The sequence below is a fragment of the Haliotis rufescens genome, unplaced genomic scaffold, assembly GCF_023055435.1.
Source record: "Haliotis rufescens isolate VD_foot unplaced genomic scaffold, xgHalRufe1.0.p SCAF_18, whole genome shotgun sequence".
NCBI lineage: Eukaryota > Metazoa > Mollusca > Gastropoda > Lepetellida > Haliotidae > Haliotis > Haliotis rufescens.
The window spans coordinates 18595990-18609355 of record NW_025963868.1 but is presented as its reverse complement, the minus strand read 5'-3'; the positions used below and the strand labels follow the sequence as shown (position 1 = coordinate 18609355).

Sequence of the window (13366 nt, the reverse complement as noted above, 5' to 3'; positions counted from 1 at the left end):
TAGATTGCAGAAGCAAGCTCTCACTTCCGACCAGGAAAAATCTGGGATTTACAGCCCTTCGAGACTGAAGGCAGAAATCTGCAGCTTGACCGGCAGAATCAAGGGTGCTAGGTGATTGCCAGTTCTTGAGTTCCTGCATGGATGGCTGCCAGCAGTCCATGCAGCTGAAGGCAAACCAAGAGGCAATCTCATGCCCTCCAGGTGGCACAGCAGAAGCCTTATCCTGCACCAGACAGGCAAGTGTTTGCTGGCCCAGTTGTCACCACGCCAACCAGCAAAAACAGGTGCAACGCCTATTGATAAACCCTTGGGAAGTCGTTATGCTCATGGTTTAGAGAGCCTGGGCCTGAGAAACCAGTTGAAAACTAAAAGCAATGATTCAAATTCAGGGTACAACAATGTACACTCAGCATGGTCACTCACCGTTCCCATCACATCAGCAGATGTTTCAGCCAATCCAGTTGTACACCTGAGAACTGTGTGACAATTCCAATAGCAATAAGCCAACACACACAAAACACCAATTGTCAGCCTAAATGACTTTATTTTTCAACCTCAAAGAAAATTCCACGGAGATGTAACAATGTAGTGCAATGCTGGCCGTCCCTACACATTGGAGTGATACGTGGCTTGCAACATGCAACATACTTCACAGATTTACAATCATTTGTATTGCATATGTCATAACATACATATATCTCTCTCAAGTAGAGGAAAAATCAACAATCATTACTGCCGTGCCAGATAACTTGTAACAGAAAATGTAACATATACAGAAGTACTAACCCTTCGGTAGTTTCTCCTACATGCAGGAGTTTACTGATACATGACTCCCTAACATCAACTGCAGTATTTGGCAAGCAGTGATTTACAACAAACAAAACTAAATTCTGATCCAAATTGGATTGTTATGATTCAGACATAACTCCATACTTATTCTTGGTTAAATGAAAATCCAATACATGAACTGTGTGGACTAATATTCAACTGATAAATAGATACAAACTCTTCATGGGAGTCATGTAGATGTATCTGAGTATTTTATGCTATTTTGAGGAGGGATGCATGATGCTTTACTATAGCAGTTTATACAGGAGTCAATCTGGCAGACATGACAACAGTTGAAAACTGCCCAACATTTCACTACTCCACAGGCAACACAGAATTCTCTTGTAGGCAATAAAGCCTAAGATCTATAATACACGCACAAAATGTGATTTTACTTCCCCAAGCTTTGAAGTGAAGTTCAGATAACTTTTTAAAATGAGTGACAAAAGTGAAATAGAAATGAGGACAAAGTTAACTCCACTCTTGTGACAGACCCATTGTTTGTGTGGGAGGGAGTGTTTGATGGGGCTGAACTGCTCCTCATCCAAGCAATTCTGGTGTGTGGTCAAGGTCACATTTTAACATGGAATGTGGGGAACGAAATAAAAGCGTATGTTGGTACGTGACGGTGCAAATATCATCCATTCTATCATATCCAGGACACTCGGACAGACATACACATGTAACTACAATCACAACTTGAAATATATGGCGAAATACATACTAAAATGCACAGAAAAAATATTAAACAGTTTGTACAATAAAGATTTTATGATAAAAATTCTGTCTTCTAAAATCATAGTATTAAATTATATCCGAGAGTAATAACAATAATAAATCTATGCAAAGCCTGTCTGAACTTAAAGAAGGCTGACATGACCCACGCAGGGTGTTCTATAGCTACAAGTTAATCTTGAGTAAGTATGTGTGTGTGCAGTCAACCACTAAACACATGACAGGCAGATCTAGTCACACATGACTGGTGGTGGCTGTACAGTGACTTGGTGTAGTAAGGCAGCAACAGTACCTCGTCTGCATCACTTGCCAATATTAATCCTACATGGGACAACAGTTAGCTCACTTTACTGATTCCAAATTCTGCACAGCTTCAATTTGCAGGCAATGATATCAAGATCACTTGCAAAGTATAAGTTCACTTAAATGCAGTAATGACATAACGACGACCATAAACATGCTCCTGAGCATAAAAAAATCATCACTTTTTTTCACATTTGAATGACAAGTGAAAATACCCTCCCATCCCAATGCTTTTTCCCCAGCGAAAACTCCCACCCCATGGCATTTGAAGATTCTATGGTCATCCTAAATTATCTTTACTAAGGATAAAATATCCTTAATAATATGTCTCTCTCTCTACAAATCCTCCAGGGTTTCGTCGCAAGATGAACTTTCTACACTCATCATATATGAAGATGGCCAAACTGAATGGCATAGCTGGGAACCACCAAGATAACCTGAAAAAAAAACAAGCACAGTTTGGACTCAACTCATGAATGTGTACATTTTAGACACAATATTAATATTTTCAAGATAAAAAGGAAACCGTGATCAGCTGATGTTTTTTTTTTACAGTTACTGACCTCAAGTGCTGCATACGCAGACCCTGGTCCAGACCGGGGCAGTATGTCAGGAAGGCGGCTAGGGCAGTCTCGAAGAATATACCAAAACTCAGTCTGTGGTTTCTGTAACAAGAGATATTGCATGTAAAACAGCACAAATAACAACTTATGACAAATAAGTAACAGTCCATTACTAAGCTGGTTTAAGGTTGAAAATGTTCTGAGTGAAGCTTCAGCTATTTTTGTTTACATGATTCTGGTTATCCTTTGGCTCATTACAAGAATTCTGCTGGTACTTACTTCATTCCCTGTTGGAATAGGGACAGCCTCCTAGTCTTACAGATGATCAGATCAGCCCACTGTACGATAACAATGGACACAAAGAAGGCAGTGTGGCATGTGTACTCCAGACGTTTTCTCTGAGAATAAGTCTGAAAAAGCCATAAATTCCTTTGTCAATACATTCACTCATGATTTGAAATACCTAAAAAACAGTATAGTAAGAAACAAATTCAGAGTGGATATTTTCAAACTGAAAGAAAAAAAGTGGGGGAGAAACATTAACATACCCATTCCTGTCCATAGGAATCCTCCAGGTCATTGATGCCCAAGGAGTCCCATTCCTCTCTAATGCCCAACAGTTTGCTCATCCAGAAACCATTCTCTCCCATGATCACAAAATACACAAAGAACCCAGCAGAGGCCTGGATCATACCAATCTGCCCATACGCCATACTGATCAATCTGAAACACACAAAAATAACATGTTAATTGCACTCAAAAAGAAAAACTGTTAAAACTTAATGTATGGTCTTCAAGGAGTAGTCAGCAGTATTCAAGCTGCCGTAATGGTAATCTAATAATGTTTAAGTCAGTGACAGGAAGCCAGAGACAAATAGCTGAGATGAGGACAGTCAGCCATTGTAACCATCAATGAGTAAAATGTATATTACAATGTCTTACCTTTCATTTACAAGTTTGTCTTTGACTGGATCACGTGGCTGTCTCTTCATGATGTCACTCTCAGCTTGTTCATAGGCCAATGAGATAGCAGGAACCATGTCAGTTCCCAGGTCGATGCAGAGGATGGTGATGGTTCCAAGAGGCAGGGGGATATCAGCCAGGATGAAGAGCAGGAAGGGTGAGATTTCAGGGATGTTGGAGGTGAGGGTGTAGGCAATGGACTTCTTCAAGTTGTCAAAGATCAAGCGACCTGCACACATACAATGAGAATAAACATTACACAAAAGACAGAAACGACAGAAACGACACAGCCTGAACACATGACTGAATTACAAACAAATAACACTGTCTAGCGTTTCAACTTTTGGGAACACAACAATGTTTATTGACTTATGGATAAGAAGTCGCATATCAACAGTACATAGTCAATGACTTAGCAAATACTTTACACACCTTCACTGGTACTCAAATCAGTGAGTGGCTTTTTCATATGTAAATGCTACATACTTTAAACCTGGATATTAGAGAATTATATTTCTTTTACCAAAACCACTTCTGTCTGAAAACAATTCTGTCAAATTACCCCCAAAATGACCTAAGTTGACACCTGCTGCAATGTTTGTCAAGACTGATCTGGATATAACTGGCACAACTCACAGACAAGGCAGTAAGGCTGCTCTGTGGAACAGGAGCTGAGAACTACAGTAGATTTGAGATGCATGAGAAAGTCATTATTTAGTGCCAGATACTGTTTTGTGCTGCTGCCAGAAATATACCAGTGGCCTGTAAATGGACAGGCCAATGCTAATGCTTTTTACGATGTCACACATTGTAACCACCCTCCATCCTCACAAGTAAGAGCTTTCCCTGCTAACTCCTAACATACATATATGTGCGATCATAAGGATCCATTACTTGCCTTCTTCAACACCAGTGACAATGGAGGCAAAGTTATCATCCAGCAAGATCATGTCAGCAGCTTGTTTACTGACGTCACTTCCAGCAATACCCATAGCAACACCAATATCAGCTTTCTTGAGGGCTGGCGAGTCATTGACACCATCACCAGTTACAGCTACGATAGCTCCTTGACGTTGACAGCCTTCCACGATGATCAGTTTCTGTTGTGGGGAGGTACGGGCAAACACAATTTCTCCATGGTTTCGGAGAATTTCATCAATTTGAGCTGGGGTCATGTCACGGAGATCAGCACCATGGACAACAGCAGCTTTTGCCTCTCTGAAGAATAAAAATGGTATCGGATGTTCAGGTTGGATAAAATTGCATCTCTTATATCATTGCATAAGCTTAAACAAACGGTTTCAAATCAAGCTTGCTTATATCTTGATAATAAAAGGTGATTTAATCATGTTGGAGTCTGTGACAGTTTGTATTTAATTAAACATACCTTGGATCAACCTCTTCAACTGGAATTCCTCTCTCAGCAGCAATATCTTCTACAGTCTTACTTCCTTCTGAGATGATGCCGACACCCTTAGCAATGGCCTTGGCAGTGATGGGATGGTCACCAGTTACCATGATAACCTACAAAAAAAACAAAAAAAAAACCCAATTCAATCCTAGAATCTTTAATTCATAACAAATATGAAACATACAGCATATTTACAAGACTACTTGAAAATATTAAGAACGGCAATCGCAACCTTACCTTAATACCAGCACTTCGACACTTTCCAACAGCATCAGGCACAGCAGCACGGGGAGGGTCAATCATAGCCATGAGGCCAACGAATCTCAGACCGGTGATGGGGAAGTTGGGGCCATCAGGATCAAAGCTAAAGCCTGGGGCGAACTGATCGATAGGCAGGAAATAGTCACAGAATCCTAAAACAAAAGGACAAACAAATCAGTACATAAGGAAACGAGGGCTTGAAATGAAATGAAATTTGGTGACTTTCCTTACTGAATTTAAACCACACAAGTTACATTATATATGTGCAGTATACAGAAATGTTTCACATACCAAGTACACGCTCTCCCAAGCCTCCAAGTTCCAGGTAAGCAGCATTGAAAGCCTCACGGAAAGAATCATCAATGGGTTGTTCCTTGCCATTAAGAAGCACAGTGCTACATCTGTCCATGATCCTCTCAGGAGCTCCCTTCATCACAAGCAGATAGCGTGGGTCGTTGGGATCCTCAGTCTCGTGGATGGAAACCTGTAAGAAATTACATACTAATGCATTAAAATATGCAGGTGATTTCATGTACACTCTTCTACACAGCTGTACTCCTGAAACTTCTGTATTGAACACAAGATCATATTGACTGCCAGGTAAACTTTCCAGCTTAGTGTGGGGCATCTCAAAGAAATTGAAGATATGACATATTGGAAGGGAGGTGGGGAAGGGGGTGTTTGGGAAGGGAGGAGCTTATGGTGGTGTGAAGGAATGGGGTTCCTAATACATCAAATATGGTAAGACAATCAAATGTCTTGGGCTAAAAAAAGATTGAATTGTAAAAGAAGGAAACACTGACAGCACATGTTCAAACAAATAAGAACTCGCCTGGTATTTGTTGGTTGAGTTGAATGGAATCTCAGTGACCTTCTTATTGCGGCGGCGGAATTCTGTGACATTTCCAATCGACAACTCAACACACTTGAGCAGGGCAGATTCAGATGCATCACCGTTACATTCCCTGAGAAAAAGATGTTTCATATGTTAGAATGTAAAAATCTAATTTTAATTAGTGTTAAAGTGAACACTAGACAAACAAAACAAAAAGTTAGTTGACCAAGACTCCAAACATAATTGTCTAAGTTCAATGAAACATTGAAAAAAAATATATTTCTCAGAAAATCCACTTATCAAATCAAACTTGGCACTTCACTTTTTGAACAGAATGTTTTTCAAAATGATGCTAGTTTAGTAATGAATGAACACAAAGCACTGTGACTGTAATCATTAAACTGAAAATGAGCATGTTTTCATGTTGCAGATGTGGCTACATAAACAAATTGCAAGTGAATCCATGGCATCTGAATGGCTAGCCAAGCAAAAGACTGCACAGAATCGAAGAAAATTCTTCAATAAAAATATACTTAAGCATGGTATGTACACTCACCTCTTGAGGATTGGAGTGTCGTCCTGCCCAAGTTTGAATTCGGCCCTGTTGCACAACATGGCAACGCGAGCCAGATTCATCCAGGTGAGGTCAGTGCGGCTGTATGTGGCATCTGTATATACAAAACAATTTCAATAACCATGTATTTCAAAACAATGAAAGGAAAGAGGAACTTTTTTGCATTTGCTGAAGCACCCATGTTATAGGACTCTGTTAGCATGTTAGCTATTTTCCTCCCAGACATACAGTACACATAACAGACTGTTGTACATCAAGTGCCAACTGTACTCACTGGACTGGTCATCACTGGTGTCAGCCTCCACAATACGCCCATCAAACCACATGTGAGCAACGGTCATTCTGTTCTGTGTCAGTGTTCCGGTCTTGTCCGAGCAGATGGTGGATGTAGATCCAAGAGTCTCAACAGCCTCTAAGTTCTTCACCAGGCAGTTCTTACTGGCCATACGCTTTGCTGTGAGAGTCAGACAAACCTGCACAAACACACAATACCATTATGCTGTAGGGTGTTACTTCCTCTACTCATTGCATTGAATATCATGCTCAGTATTGGATATTTTAGGTCATGTTCTCATAATAAGTGAAGCATATAAAGGATGATGAGATACTCATGACAAAACAAAATAGTTTATGACAAAACCGTAAACAGTTACTCACTGTGACAGTAGCCAGCAGACCCTCAGGGACATTAGCAACAATAATTCCGATCAAGAAGATGACAGCATCAAGCCAAAAGTAACCCAAAATGAAGGCGATGACGAAGAAGGAGACTCCAAGAAACACAGCCACACCAGTGATGATGTGGATGAAGTGAGCAATTTCCTTAGCAATGGGAGTCTCGCCAACCTCCAGACCAGAAGCCAGGTTGGCAATACGCCCCATTACAGTTTTGTCACCAGTACGGACCACAATACCACGACAATCTCCTGAAACCACATAATACTTAGTATTAAGCAAATGTTTATCCAATTTCAACTTAAAACAAATGTTAAAATTTGTCATAATTCTTAAAGCACGGAAAAGTATGACTTAGCCCTGACAGTTGCCTACCTTCTACAGCATTGGTGGAAAAGAAGGCCAAGTTCCTTGTTTCTAGGGGGTTTTCATGTGTGAAGTCGGCAGTACGAGTCTGGGGCTCAGATTCTCCAGTCAGGGAGGAGTTGTCCACCTGCACATACAATATTTACTGGTTTAAAAAAAAGAGTCACCTGAACACGACAATTCTCCCCCGCCCCAACAAATTCGAAAGAATCATCTGACTGTTACATCCAGTCCAACCTGAGAGATTTCTATGCAATCTGTCTGTCCGTATACAAGAGTAGTTATTGAGCTATGAAAACAAAATACCGTGGAATCAGGATTTGGAGGGAGGGATTGAAAAAGGACACTTATAAAACTTGACAGGGTATTTATCAAGAAGTGTGGAGTATCATTTCATATTGTGTGTGGCTGATATGAATCAAGGTAACATGGTAAGGCAGACTCACCTTGAAGCTGTGAGCAGTGATCACACGGATATCAGCAGGGACTCTGTCTCCAAACTTGACATCAATGATGTCTCCAAGGACCAGCTCCTCTGCATGGATATTGTGCTTTTGTCCACCTCGGATAGCCACAGCATACTGCAATGACAAGAGCTTGCTGATAAACATTTGAAACTGCTAGTTCTGCTGGACTGGCAACTCTAAAAATTACCAATTCCCCCTAATTTTTGTCAGTCCCAACTTTAAATCAAAACATATGAAAACTACCTGGTTTTAATTCTTTCAACATCACGTTCAATGCAATGACATCATCTCTGAAGTAACTTAGTTAGAACTACACGTCATTCACACAAGGTTCAGTCACAATTTTCTCTTTTTTTAAAATATTTCAAGACTAAGTCACAACAAATATATATTCGGCCTCAAATTGAAATGTTTCCGTGCACTAAAATATACAAAGGGGTAACCGTGATGGTAACAAACAAGATGACTTTTTAAAAAAAACAACAACTTAAATGAATATCACCGATGTTTTGTTTTATAAGGTATTTTATTTGCCAGTCCACAGGGAATGGCAGTCACATGAATTACTGGTCCAAACCTAATTTTACTGGAAAAAAACTGGGAACACAGAAAAACTACCTTGATGAAATAATGATGAGTAAGAACACATGGTAACCAAAAAGAAATGCAACAGTGAATTGTACAGAAATGACATGCCATTCACAAATGAATGAATTACCTGTGGAACCATGTTCTTGAAGGAATCCATAATCTTTGAACTTTTGGCTTCTTGATAGTATGAGAAGCATCCTGTGACAACCACAACAGCTGTCAGCACTATACCTAGATATAACTGAAACAGACAGTGCTTGTGTTACAGCAGTAAACAGGCTTCCTGAGGTTTTCATGACTGAAATATAATTCATAGAAGCTGCAGATACAGAATTCCGAACATTAGGATTATGACAAGAACTCCCTGGACTTGAATTTTAAAAAAAGGTTATTCTTTTTCCATTTTAATCATCAACTAGTTTCAAGTAACAGTGCATCTTTTACAATATATGTAAGATTTTTAACAAAAAGACTCACATTATCACCCGGTGGATCTTCCATGGCTCCTGCCTGGATGGAATATGCTATGTAACAGAGAATAGCCCCAATCCATAGGAGGAGAGAGAAACCACCAAATAATGTTTTACAAAATTTCACCCATTCTGGTGTAGTTTTAGGTGGTGTTAACATATTGGGACCATCTCTGAGGAGAATTTCTTTTGCCTTCTCAACACTGTGACCCTGAAACAGTAATAAGTATGTTTAAAGATACACATACACATTACACATGTCAACATACTCTTTATCTACATGAGCCACTGAGAAAGCAGCTTTCTTGAGCTTAGTGGCACTAGTTTCAATCTGCAGGCTCCCATTCGAGACCATGCCTTCAAAGGTGTTTTGAATCAGTCATCCAGCCCAAGACAAAGGGGCGTGGTTTAAGCTTTTTGGGGTGGCATGATTAGAAAACATATTCCACTAGGAGTATAATGAATGTTTCCTTTTTAATTATTTTATTACAGCATATGTAATGTTTTCTATTGTGTAGTTGGCGAGAGCAGTGTGTTAACTTATTTATACCAGATTGTCATGAAAATTAGCAACACTTAAGGATGAAAATGCATGTACCATATTGGGATCTGATCCAAGTCGCTCATACAACTCCTCAAGTGGAATCTTGTGTTCTTCCATCTCCAACTCCTGTTTGAGTTCATCAAGATTTTCCTTCTTCTTCTCCTTCTTTGACTTCTTCTTGTCATCATTATCACTGGGTGTGACAGCATAGCGGTAGCTCTCAGCCCGTGGCTAAAACAGAAATGAATGAAAAACGACACTCAAAGACCACCCTATTATTGAACAGTTTGAACCTTCCACCTCAATGAAGTGTTTTACTGGGATGAAGTTGCAAGGTTCATACAAAGTACCCCACAACATTAGGAGCTAAATATTTATTAGCAAAATAACAGTTTTATCAATCATGGCTATTACAACTAACAATGCTACAACAAAACTCAAGTCTTATCCAGAATAACATTTATTTTTTGCCTATTCAAGCAACACCATATGAAGCGAGAAGGTGTCATGATCAATACAAAAAGCTACCTTGGGTAATCACAAAAATCTGCAGCAAATGTCTATAAAATTAAATAAATTGGAATTAATAGTTAAACCACTCCAAGTTCATGTTAATATAGTAATGACTAATGTTCCAGCCTTATAGACTTTTATTTCACTGGCAAGAGGACCAATTAATATCCAAGAGAGGTAGTGCCTTTAAAGTTTAGTTTACAAAGTATAAATACCTCTGAATTTAGGAAAATAACATTTTACTCCCCTTTTGCCTGTTAGGGAGCTTAGTTTGGAATCCTGGATAAATCCTGGTTTAATTTTCTGTATTGAGACCAAATGAAGCAGGCTTTACATGTATATTTGTAGAACTCACATATGATGTACTTGTACAAAAGAAACACTGAACGTGGGTGCCTCTAATGATCCTGACAATTTATTATAACCTAAACAACCCTGTATCACCTGTACAATACACCGGGCGAGTTAGTTTTATTGTACACAAAAGGACGCTAAGATATGGTATCAATTCAGGTAATATCTGATGTATTTGTTTACTTGACCTACATATCTTTCATGTAGCGTCTCAGTGCACAATACATGTCGCAGCAATGATTGTATTAAAGTCTATGCAACAGGTATGTGATATGAATCTTACCGAGCATTCATTTCAATATATACATTTTCTGGTACTTTTGGGTTTGAGTGGATTTGTGAAATATACTACAATGATACAATGACCTTAAATCCATTTAAGATGCCACACACTGATATTATTACATTAAGTTCTGAAAACATGCCTGATTTCAGTATTTGCTTACATTCATCGTCTTAATACACAAAGTAGTTGATCACGGTAGCCAAGTCTACTTATCACGTGAGAGATCACATGACTGTTCATTCACTTTCCCTGGACAACTTACAAGGTCACCTCTATCCTATCACTGGAATAGCCAGTGTTCCACTTCAAACCATACAGTAATCTCAACATTTAAACATTAATGCGCATAACGTGCCAAAAAACAGGCATGATTCATTATTTGGTTTGGGTAACTTAAAATAAAGAAGCAAGGCTCATTCAAGTCATTTTCAAACTGATCGGATTACAATCTACATGCTTTATTTTTACCTTACTACAATATACTCGTGCACGCAAATAGATACAATAACAGGCATGAAACAAAGTCAAAAGGGAAAATGTCGGCAATACTGCCCGTTCTTGTCCATAATTAATTATATCCTTCAACACATAAGGGCGTGCGGAGCTAGATCTACTGAAATGGTTTTGAGATGCATGTACTTTCCGGCCCGATATCGGACATCAACAGGCACAATCAGTACTTTCCACATTGTGGAAGCTCATTTAAACGACAAAACAAAGCATCTGGGCCTGTATTTTGATAAAAGTGTCCATGGAACATTTGCCCTTCAAACCCCGAGGATGCTCATGAATATTCATATAACCAGTTTAAATTAGTAATTGCAAGCATGAGCATGGAATGCCTCCAAACATACCTCTGTCACCAGGGAGTATAATAAGGCTTTGAAAGTTTAATCTAACAACTATGCACTTACAGTAACTGTGCCTTAACTGATTCGAGTCACGACAGTCAACGGGGTCAGAAGTACGCGTCCTGACCTAGGCCCTCGAAACCAATATGATACATGTTCGGAAGGTGCGTTGTGAATTTACGAGTTTATATGTCTTCTACGCCGAGAAAACCACATAAAAAACAGCTCGGTATAACATCATGAGCCTATACATCAAGTACATAATCACCATGTTTGATATATATGTAAAAACAGAACAGAAACTCACCTGGCTTGACTTGGACACCTTACTCGACGCCATTTTCGATTGGGCGGTCTCTCCAACAAGCGTGACGTATGTGTGAGCTTGGGAGCTGTCAATCAAGTGACGTCACCCAGGAAAATTCCGAGGATTTCGAAATAACCACTTCAACAACGGAATAACACTAGGTATCAGGTTTGTCCAGAGAAGGAAATAACTAAGTTATTAACAGCCCGGAATGGAAAATGTTGAAATAGTGTTCTCCGTCTTAGGTTCCAATGTCACGTGATTTGAAGGTTATCTGTCCAAAATGGCGGACGGAGCTCAAGATCCCCGTAACCACCAATGCACGGCAACTGGCGACGCTCCTCGGTTCACGAGCGGTTTTATATTGTCCCGAGGAGGCCCGTTCAGAGCCGCTTCTTGGTTTTGATTGGCAGATCTATTGCAACACTCAAAACTAGGTCACCCGTTGACCGCTAGTAGACGGGGACAAAAGTCAAACCGGTTTCTATATTTTGGGGTAACATTAGGTAATTGTTACAGTTGTATTGTATGTAGACAGCACGACTACAATGCCATATAATCGTTAATGTCAACGCTATCTTAGTGCCTGAGCGATAAAGTATGTCAGTATGTACTTATCAATAAACGTGTTGGATTTTGTTTAGTGTTATCTGATATTTCTTTTTATAAATCGAGATATATTTCGAAACAAATGCGCCATGAGAAAGGTTCGACGTGTCGGTTGGGGTAGTTATGGGGGAGAAGGAGAAAATGAGTCCATTAACGTGCAGTTGAGTGTAGTCTATATATTAGGCTATAATATATATTACATACGTAGACAATCATAATAAATACATCACAAATTGAAATACGACTATTCAGAATAGGTGCCTGCCATTCCGATCACAGGGTGACATTCAAGTACTTGGGGTGAATGCAAATACTTTGCCAGGAAAGTTTCTTTTTTATCATTTCATTTATATTTGAAAACATCACCAAACATACCAAATGAATGTTGAGATACGTTTACACTATGTACGTGTTTGGTATTTTTGGAACACTTCCAAAAAGCCTGTTTTTGTTTGTTAGTTTATTTCTTTTCTTGTTGGGGACAGATGTTTTCTTTTACCTCATGTGCGACACTCGAACGAGAAAAAAAATATCTTTTAGGATTCGAGAACATGTATCGGTTTGATCATTGACTAACTGAATGTGTATGCATGTTCGTGTGTTGAGCGAATACACAGAGGAAACGTACGTAACCCGAATGGGATGAATGTTTTATTTTAGAAAGATAATTGCCAGGGTTTGTAATGCTGCGAAAACGATTTCTGCCCGAGTGTTGCGGTGATGGTGATGGTCGGTTCGCCCCTGGGTATTAACAATGTCCCATTGTTCCTTCATTGTTTCGACTATAGGGCCTAGACGACAAACCACCGGATTGGTCATGGTAGTTGTTAATCAGATTCATCCTCGCAGGGTTGTCGCAT

The 13366-nt window shown here is 39.4% G+C and overlaps 1 protein-coding gene across 1 annotated transcript; it reads right to left on the bottom strand.

Moving 5' to 3' along the window:
- Positions 1–524: 524 nt before the first annotated feature.
- On the bottom strand, positions 525–12240 carry LOC124124929 (sodium/potassium-transporting ATPase subunit alpha-like). The gene is made up of 19 exons (XM_046488221.2): positions 11898–12240; positions 9641–9817; positions 9050–9253; positions 8700–8813; positions 7961–8095; positions 7524–7641; positions 7131–7399; positions 6748–6946; positions 6456–6567; positions 5897–6029; positions 5356–5548; positions 5041–5216; positions 4780–4916; positions 4291–4610; positions 3372–3621; positions 2978–3152; positions 2709–2839; positions 2430–2531; positions 525–2303 (listed from the first exon to the last, which is right to left on the bottom strand). The coding sequence occupies exons 1-19, from the start codon at positions 11928–11930 to the stop codon at positions 2183–2185; spliced, it is 3099 nt and encodes a 1032-aa protein (XP_046344177.1). The 5' UTR covers positions 11931–12240; the 3' UTR covers positions 525–2182.
- Positions 12241–13366: the final 1126 nt, after the last annotated feature.